The sequence below is a fragment of the Myotis davidii genome, unplaced genomic scaffold, assembly GCF_000327345.1.
Source record: "Myotis davidii unplaced genomic scaffold, ASM32734v1 scaffold73, whole genome shotgun sequence".
Lineage (NCBI taxonomy): Eukaryota > Metazoa > Chordata > Mammalia > Chiroptera > Vespertilionidae > Myotis > Myotis davidii.
In genome coordinates, this window is record NW_006286675.1 from 6,079,439 (window position 1) to 6,089,706 (window position 10,268).

Below are 10,268 nucleotides of genomic sequence, written 5' to 3' on the forward strand. Positions count from 1 at the left end.
ATTCCATAAATGAGTGAGATCATGTGATATTTATCTTTCTCTGACTGGCTTATTTCACTTAGCATAATGCTCTCCAGTTCCATCCATGCTGTTGCAAATGGTAAGAACTTCTTCTTTTTTACCGCAGCGTAGTATTCCATTGTGTAGATGTACCTGGATATAAAATTCTTGATAGACTGTTTTTTTTTTTTTAGTGCTAGCTCCTGTGGCTTCCAAAATTTCTGGTGAGAAATCTGTTAATCTTATTGAGGATTACTTGTATGCAATTATTTGCTTTTCTGATACTGCTTTTAATATTCTGTCTTTTGAAAGTTTGATTATAATGTGTCTTGATCTGGGTCTAAGTTCCTCTTAGATGGAATCTTTGGTGTTTATATTCAAGACTTTCATCAAATTTGGTATTTTTCAGCCATTTCTTCTTCAAATATTTTCTGTTCCGCCCCCCCCCCCCCCTCTCTTTTCTCTTTCTGGGACTCCCGCATTATGTATGTTGTGCTACTTGATGGTATCCCATGGGTTCCTTAGGTTCTGTTCATTTCTTTTCAATCTTTGTTTTTCAGATTCAATAATTTGCATTGGCCTATCTTCAATTTTGCTGCTTCTTTCTTCTGCCTGTTCAAATCTGTGAATGATAATGTTTTATGTTTGTTTTACAGTTATTTTCTATGTGTGATAAGTGTTAGGTGATCTGAGGATATGATTGCGTGAAATTTTGGAGATAATCCTCCATGACTGAAGTTCCAAAGGCATCTATTCAGGTCCTGCCTGCTTCTGAGTTTCTACTGCCCACCCAGCTGGAGCCACATGCTTTCCCTGGATATATGCAGGCTCAACTTCACCTTGATCTCAAAAATAAAACCTGGTTTCATGTCAGGGGCATTTCTCAGGCTCCAAGTCAGCCCTGAGGACCGCAGAAGGATTTTTCCTCGCTGTTAGCCAAGTCTTAGGGTTTCTGGCTAGTACTAAGTACCATCTCTGCTTTCTGACACCCTGTGTGATTCCTGGTCCCTTCCCCAACTCTTCCTACCACCAGAAACCAAAGACTTGATTCTGAGGACCAATTACTAGCTGGTTGACTCCTGGAACATCTGCTGGCCTGAGCATCCATGTCTGGCCTATACCTGGTTGCCTTGGGTCCTCAGGGGTGGCAGTCTCTTGCCCCTATAAGGAACATTGTTGACAGACTTATCTCAGTTCTCTCCTTGTATAGTTGGGTTACTTTCCAGAAAGAACTATTGTCCTCTGGGAGTAAGTCCAACTCCTGGAACCTATCTGCTCCAAGTCTTCCTGGCCCTACAACTCCAAATGAGGTCAGCTGGTGAAGTGTAATAGCACATGAGCATGGAATAGATAGGATAAGGAGAAGAGGGGAAGAGAGGGGAAATAGGGGGGCATTGTAATACTGTCAACAATAAAATAAAGCAAAATTAAATTAGAAAACTATTAAGAAAGGTTCCATTCTAGCATGTATGTATGAGAATAATTCCATAATCAATAAGAAATGCAGCATCACTGAACATATATCCTAGTGAGAATGATGAAAGAGTAAGACAAATTGCATATTGATGGGATATCAGAGGAAAACAACCAGAGGGAGACAAAGAGACCAACCAACATAATTAATTTTTACTTAGGAACAACCTTACTCAAGGCATTACACTTGAGGTCACTAGAAAGAAAAATCATGAAATCATTGTGTGTCTTGAGGGTACTTTGTTTTGCCTTAAAGTGATTGTATCAATTTAGGGTCAGGAGGGGATATGATAAAACCAAGAGTACATAAGTGGGATTCCAGAAGTGATGTGGGCTACTGAATCACAGTGAGAGAAGACGCATCAACAGGGAAATGAGAGGGGACAGCTGAGTCTACACTGTGCAGGAAGGCTGAGGTTGTCAGTTCCATTAGGAAGGCAGTCTTTGTTTTGGAGTCCACATGTGTACCCTTGGCATTTAGAACAGTGACTGACAACTAACAATTGTTTAATAAACATTTGTTCACTAACTGAAAGGATATAGGATCAGCTTGATACGGTGAGGCCTGGAGGAAGGCAAATCACACAGCCAGCCAGGGGCAGGGGCAGGAATAAAATCCAAACTTCTCAACTTCCAGCCTTACCTCCAGTGTCTGTGGGAATCAATTGGACAGTCTTTGAGCATTCCTACCTTATATCGATCCTCCCACCACCTCTTTTGAATGTAGTCCTCCCTTTCCTTCCCCATTCCACCACTCTGTAACCAAACCCTGGGGAGGTGAGGGGAGGCCTGGAAGTTCCTTGAGGCCTTAACCTGCCTTATCCAACTCATATCTCTTCTAAGCTTCTGTCTTCACAGTCATTGTTATATTGTTTGGCCTCATCTGCCACCCATTCTTTCCCTTAAGCCTTTTTTTCTGTTGTATGTCTTCCTTAATAGAAGAGGAGTGCTCTTTGTGTTTTCTGCCCACACAAACAGGCCCAGTTTAAGACACACAGTTAGATTTTGTATACAAATATCTCTCTTCAGATATTGGTTCCCCCACTTGCTTTGTGGGTAGTAGCAACACAGATCTCTCTGATCAAAGGAGTTCAGGTTGGGCTACTGAGGGAATAGAAAATGTGGGTTTGGAAAAAGTGTTGTCCCAGGTGAAGAGAACCACATCACCAGGAATGGAGGGCATGTAAACATTCAAATGATAAGACTCTACTTTGGAGTAACTGGGTTGAGATGTGTCATCTTTATTGGAAATAATCTGTTTCAATAGCTTCTATCAACAGCCAGGGAAACTGTATATCCTTCCTATCAAAAAACCAAATCAAACTATGCTATTAATCTAAACAGGGAATCTTACATCCACCTCCCCCACCCCTCCTCCCTACTCCACAGATGGGCTAAGAGGTCTTGCTTGGAATCACTGTTACCTGTTTTCTTCTTGCCTTCCTTTCCAGTTGAGAGGGAAAAGCTCAGACAGCCAGTAGAGGCTTCATAGATAAGCTGATAAGGCGAGTTCACTCCCATTATTGAGGTGCTCAGGAAGGGCTCTGGAGTGGAAGAGAGAGGGATCCTTCTTTTAATTTTTTAACTCTATTTTTTCTTAACAAAAAATGTAATATGGATTTTTTTGTTCTAGCAGTATGATAGACCAGATATTCTGGTGCTCTATTGTACAAAAGAACCACCTCTTGGGATAAAAAGGCTTTTTGATAAACAAGCAGGCTCTGAGTAATTAAGGGAAATTAAGGTTCCTTTCTAGAGTACCCCCCTTCCAATATCTCTCAAGAGTGAAATGACTAGTGCAGGGAGCAGCAATCAAACACAAAAGGTAACATGATGTTACTAAAGGGCAAATGCAGGTATAACTGCTGCATTAAGTAGAGAAAATAAGCAATGAGCTGACTAGAAGGAAAGTCACCTATTTTCTCTTATCCAAGACATAGAAATCAGATGCTTCTTCAACAATCAGATCAGTCTCTTGCAGAATCATGCTGTCTTCTGTAGAATAATTTGATTATCTGAACACTTAAGAATTAGAATTTAGCAGCCCCATCACTCTGGAAAATCTTAATCATTCTTACATAAATCTCATCAAATCCTTTCCTTATTCTCCCCACAAATATGGCCATTTCACTGGTTGTTAGGAAATGGTAAGCATTTCATTTATTGGCATGGTATATACAAATCCATAAAGAAAATGGAAAACCTGACTCGACAAGTAGACAGAGATAATAACCAGAGTCTGCACACTGGATGATGCAACGCACAATCACTCACCATCACTAGTGATCCAAAAATTGAAATCACAACAACCTTCAGCACCTTTTAACTTAGCAAAAAAGAAAAGAACTAACAATGGCCAATGCTGGTAACGATGGAATAAAACTAATCAACCCTGCTGGTGTAGAGAAAACGCATCAAGAAAGCAATATTTAGCAAGAGCTAAACACGTATTGAGACCCTCTGCCCCAAAAAGCCCTCTCCTGGGTAATCAATCTTAATCACCAATACAACAGAAATAAGTGACATATATAAAGTTGCATATTACAATGCATAAAATACTAATAACAAAAAACCTGGAAACCTAAGCATTTGGTTAATTATGAAACATACATATTAGAAGAAATCTACACCAACTCAAAATAACAATTATTAAATGCATAGAGCCATGCTGGAAAACATTTGTCGGTTAAGTCAAGGATACTGAGAAATAGAACATTGCAGTATTCTTTTAAAAGTATACACACTCAGGGGAGAGAGAGAGAGAGAGAGAGAGAGAGAGAGAGAGAGAGAAAGATAGGAGGGAGGGAGAAAATTGAATAAATGAAAGAAAAATAGGTACATATGCAAAGATGGCAAGATTACTTTCTTTTTTGGTATGTTTTATATAATGATAGTGCCATCAACCAAAAATCAAGGAGTAGTCTCGTTTTCTTTCATGACAAGCCAGGACTAGCAGGTATTAAGGGCAGGAGAAAAGGCTAGAACTAGTCTTATTACTATCTGGCAACAGCTTTAAGGGAACAATACTACTCTAGACTCAGTTATAGCTTTGGTCTGCTTCACATAATAAGATGGTCTAGGAAACCATCTTATTCATGCAAAATAAATTGATTTCCATCTCCTTTATAATGCCCTGGGAGAGCTAACTCAAGTCCTTCTAAGATGAATGCCTTCCCAAAAGAAATGGATAGCTTCTTCATACATATTTTGTCATTTTGTTTATTTTCCCCCAAAGTCTAGGCTGGTTTAAAGAAAGGTGTGCCTGGAACCAATGTGGCAACAAGTGAGAGAGAATTCCTGGGTAGTGTGATGGGGAGGTTTTCCCAGTGCTCTGCTAATGCAGCAGGGCACAGACATCACCAAAAGGATCTCTCTCCAAGGTTCAGCTTTCTGCAAATTCTCCTCCACTAGATTAGCCACAGCCTACGAGTGACACCAGAAGTTACTGCAGCACAGGTGAAAGCCTGTGACTCTGGAGGAATGCTTGAATACTTTATGAGGTAGAGTGCGATTGCTGACAACCGTTTCCTTTTCAAGGTGAGAAACAGAATATTCAGGTGGGAGAGCACCATGGGCAGGTCTGAGAGTGGGTGCTTGGGCCAGAGCTATCATGACACCCCTGTGGGACTCTCCCTACTCACAAACAGACCAACAGGTAGCTGTCCACCCCAAAGGAGATTGATCTCTAAGCCCTATATGGAACACAAGGTGCAGAACTCCATATATGCTGGTAACTATCTGCAAAAATAGTTACAGAACAATTTAGAGGACCTGTGCTACCAGGGCATAGCTGACCCTGAATAGAACCGGCGTAAGATACATCCATTGCATGGTAAATAGTGTGGGAGGAAATGTTTGGGATTTTAATCTTAGAAAAGGAAAACAAAATTTATTTTAAAAAACCCAAAACACCTTCTTTTACTTTGTATTTAACAAAAATTAATTGATATTGGAGCTCATGCTAATTGTTATAAGAAATAAAGACTGTGTTGACTTTTTTCCTGAATGGTTGTATGTTAACAATAAAATGAGTCCCTTCATGTTTGTTTTTTGCATCTCCTACCTCACAGATACCACCAAACTGCTCTCCACAGGAATGGCACAAATTTATACACTTACCTGCAGCATTTGAGAATCTCCATTGCTCCACATCCACCTCAACACTTGGAAATCTCAAGCATTTAAACAGGACTTGACCTTTCCATTGCACTCTGGTTGGTACTGTTTGAATTCTCACCTAAGGGCTGAAGCTCAGGTACCCACCTTTCCCCATCAGTCCAGCACCAAAGCAACTTCTCCCGAATGTGCCAACCAGGGAGTCAAAAGCCATCTCTTTGGCATTGAGGTGGAGGAGCTGGCTGGCCTCCACAAAGCGCCTTGTGATGTCCAAGGGGTTGGCACCTAATAAAGGAATCAACAAAGCAACTCATTTTCATCTCAGTATGGGCTAATGTTTCCAGAAAAGGGCCTCCGTAAATGGCCAGGGAAATCAGGGTAGAGTGTAGATCCATATCTAGGATAAGAAAGTGTGAGGGGGATCCTAATGGAAGGGTCTCTAGCTCTCAAAACCTCTCAAATGGCATGTTACTCTCTGCCCCGCCTTGTCCTTCTCTCTTCCATACTCATAGGCCTGGGTATCAATGCTGTTGGTATTTAAAATAATGCAGTACTTAGAAGTTTTAATTACTGATGTGGCTCTCGGTCCTGGCCTTAATCTAGAGATGACACCCTCAGAATAGATGGATCCCAGTTCTCATAACTCTTCCTAATTCTGGCTCTACTGGGTTCTGTCCTGCTACCCACCAATTGTCCCTCTTGACTGGCAACTCCACAAGCCCCTTTCTCCTGGGTGCCTTCTCTCTCCACCTGTGTCACTTCCCAAAACTCCACCCATCAGTACCTCTGACCTCGCACAATTCTCCACGGCCAACCTTTAGTCTTGGCTCTGCAAAATTGATGGAATGGAAGGAAAAGAGGAGAACAGAGAGAGGTGAGAGGATGAGTCTTGTGGGTAGTCATGCTAGGAGTTCAATTCCTACAGCAGATCCATGGCAGCCACCTGTTCCCAGTTCATCTCATACACCTGTTTGGGGTAGGTGCAGTAGACACACCGGTCCCGACAGACCATTCCAGGCCCAGATAAAATGGAGAAGAATCTGACAAGCCAGCCTTACCAGACACAGACTCCAGCATGGCCTTCATCTTCAGGGAGAGCAGCTCAGTCAGCAGGTGGATGGACCGCTGCTGGAACTTGTACAGGGTCTCCTGGCTGGTGTGCACCCAATGACCACGGGTGGGGAACTTGCCTGACCCAGTGGGTAAGATCAGTGGTGGTGGTACTGGTGGTGGTGGCGGCTTCTTCTGGACGTGGATCTGCACAGGGGTTGGTTCCATAGGCACCACGGGTGGAGTCCCAAAGCTGATCTCCAGGCCCCGGATGTCAGACGGGGTAGGCACCATAGGGTCAGTGATGAGCTCCTCCCAAGTGAACTCAAAGATGTTTCTGATGCCCTTAGGTATAGCAATGCCTGTGTTCCGGCACATGAGGAGTAATTTGGAAATGTTGGCCAGCAGCTTAGGGGCCTTGGATTTGTACTGCAGGTACAGTTCTCGGTTACTCTTGATGTCACTCATGTTGTTAGAGCACGCATACTGCTAAGTAATACTGTCTATCTCAGACAAGAGGGGCCTTCAGCTGTAAAGAGTCAGAGCACGCTGAGAGGTGAATGAAAGCGAAAGTTCTTTTTTTTGAAAGCCAAAGTTCTTACCTAAGGTGAAGGCTTGGAGACAGACAGAATGGAGGTGCTGAAATGGCCTTTACAGGTCATTGAACCTGGGTCCTATGGAGGAAGGAAAATAATTGGTCACACCCTCCTCTGCAGTAGGGCAAGGGGATGCTCCTCCTCCCTTTTCTTCCCAGAGAAACCTCAGATAGACCCACATTAGTGAGTCACTCTGGGGAGGGAGGGCCTGGGGATGAGTAGGTTCTAGAAATAGTTGCAGGGACAGTCACACAAACTAAGTTCCTATGGAGGAGCCCCCGGGACTGGAGGAATGGAAAGGATGGGGAAGAGAGAAAGGTTCCATCATACCTTTTGTAATTATAGATCTGAGGCTGGAAGATCTGCTCGTGATCTATCAATAAAAACCTGCAAAAACAAAAAGATATTTCATCGGCTTTCTCTGGATGAAAGGGATAAGCTTCCTGGTTGGGTAAGCTCCTGGTTGCAATGAAAGGATGGGTATAAAATTATTCAACATGTACATCCAAAGGCAGACAGGAAAGAATGAGGAGAATGAGTTTTCTTAATTCAATACTAATATTATTTGCCACATTTCATAAAACCTGAGATTTGATGTAACTAATGCACCATCTTATAAGAAAAATATCAATGCAAGATACCATTGACTGTAAGACTTATCACAATTTCACAGATGTAAAAAGGAGAAAATGTGTACCTTAAAATCAGCAAACTAATAAGCATTTTCCCACTTTAATAAAACTTCTTGAGGGCACCTAGTGCTCATCAAATGGACATATGTGGCTGTGAGGATAGCAGACAAGCATACGCACGTCTGGGTCAGTTGATCATTAGATGCTACTAGGTGTTTTTCATTCTTCTAAATTGTTTTATTTTTATTGTTTTACTTTATATCAAAAATAGACCACTGGTTGGAGAGAGGGAGTTTGAAGAATAATTTGATGAACACAAAATGGCTAGAAAAAAAATCTACAAATAAACCTCTAGGGTTTTGTAATCAGATCTGAAAATTTCATTCATCTGATCAAAATAAATACCATAAGGACATACCAGTGTCCACATGTCAATCTAAAATACATTAATAAAAATATAAAGTCACTCCTTGATTTTACATCACACAAAAAAGATTTAATTTCTGAGAGGCTTTGTGAAAATATGTTCTATAAAAGATGCTCAAGAATCAGAACACAATACTCTCACCAATAAAAATAAATTATAAAAAAAAAAGAATCAGCTGGAGGAGGCCAATGGGGGGAAAGAGGGTATATGTAACCCTTTCAACAATAAAGATTTTAAAAAATAAAATTTAAAAAAATCAGAATACACAAAAAAGGTTGGTCAAAGGGAAGCTGAGAGCAGAAGCCCTCTCCTCCCCCCCCGCCTTCTGATCACCTTTGCCAGTATTTCCATACAATGTCAGTAGTCACCTCTCTTGTCTGACTTAAATGACCCATGAGCATACTTGCTAGTAATGGTGGCCTTAGAGCAGAAGGGTCTCTGGCTGGTGCCTTCGGACAATTCTTATTACTACAGCCCTCCAACCATCAATTCTACCACCTCAGCCTGACAATTACCCCCCACCATGTCCATGGCCGTCTTCTCCCACCAATCTTCAATCTTTCGCTTTCAAACCATGTCCTCTCGAACCACCCTAAATTCACCATTCCAGGACCACACCCCTGGTGCATACCACCAGGGTTAATAGAGCAGGTTCACACCATAATCTGGTGCAACCACCCTGGGGTGAGAAGGCTATTAGCTCTCTGGTTTTACTGATGAAGAATCAGAGCTCTTAGGAGTTGCCTATGGACATAGGTTCTACATGCAACACTACTTCCTCACGCCCTTTGAATTGCCTCTACCCATCTATCAGCAACAAGTCTCCAAAGAACAAGAATCCCATACAGCAAACCCTTCTGACATCTGGCTGACTTGCAGATAAAGTGGCTTCCTATGTCTATTTGCTGACCCCCTGGCATCTATTCCTCAGCTCTGAAGACTTGGAAAAATAGGTTCTTTTTTTTTTTAAATGAAAAGTCTACAGAACAAAGAAACCACTCAGAATCTCTGTCATTAGGGCAGCCAGCCAGAGGATCTGACCCTGACCATGCAGGGCTGACTTTTTTTTTTTTTTCTCTTTAAAACCAGGACTCAGATGAAGACAAATAAAATCCTTGAAATGTTGAATAGTTTGAGGAACTTTTCCCTACCCCCTTCCAGTTCCTTTCCTTTGAAGTTAATTTTGAAGATATGTCTTAGAGATAAAAGCTAATTTTTACAATAGCTTTATTGTGATATAATTCACATACCATACAATTCAGTCTTTTAAAAGTATACAATGGTTTTTAGTATATTCAAAGTTGTGCAACCAACACCGCTACCTAATTTTAGAACATTTTCATCACCCCATAAAGAAATCCATTATCAGTTACTCTCTATTCCCCTTATCCCCAGGCAACCACTAATCTAGTTTCTGTTTCTATAGAATTGCCTGTTCTGGACATTTCATATAGATGAAATCATATAATAAGTGGCCTTTTGTGACTGGCTTCTTTCACTTAGCATGTTTTTGAGGTTTATGTTATAGTAGGTATCAGTACTTCATTTTTAGTAGAATAATATCCAATTACATGGTTAAACCACAATCTGTTCATCTAGCATTATTTGATGGATATTTTGGTTTCCACTTTTTAGCTACTATGATTAGTGCTTCTAAAGCCACGTATTAAAAGTGTCAGTGGAGACACTGCCAGCCCCAGTGAGAGCGGGACTGTGGCAGGATGGTGGAGCAGGTGAGCGAGTGGTGACAGGCTAAGGCGGGTGCGAACGGGGCCCCATCGCCCTGCCAATTGCCCTGCAGACAGTAACCAGCGGTGGCCCAGCTCCCAGGTGCTGAGGGAGCCAGGCAGGGGGCCCAGCCCCGACTGATCACCCTACAGGTGGGATGGTGGAGCAGGTGAGGGGCTGGTGCCAGTGCCAGGCCCAGGCGGGGTGCCAGGCAGGGCTGCGGGGCTGCAAGGCTGGGGGTATGAG

At 42.1% G+C, this 10,268-nt stretch overlaps 1 protein-coding gene across 1 annotated transcript in view; it reads right to left on the reverse strand.

The window, feature by feature from the left end:
* The window catches only part of LOC102755539 (chromosome unknown open reading frame, human C3orf20), a 50,855-nt gene that overhangs the window by 38,791 nt on the left and 1,796 nt on the right, over positions 1-10,268 (reverse strand). The window contains exons 2-5 of the mRNA XM_015560401.1: positions 7,566-7,622; positions 6,648-7,313; positions 5,737-5,874; positions 2,898-3,017 (exon numbers count right to left, since the gene is read on the reverse strand). Of these exons, the coding sequence (XP_015415887.1) occupies positions 2,898-3,017; positions 5,737-5,874; positions 6,648-7,107 (718 nt within the window). The 5' untranslated portion in view covers positions 7,108-7,313; positions 7,566-7,622. The remainder of the gene's footprint in view (positions 1-2,897; positions 3,018-5,736; positions 5,875-6,647; positions 7,314-7,565; positions 7,623-10,268) is intronic.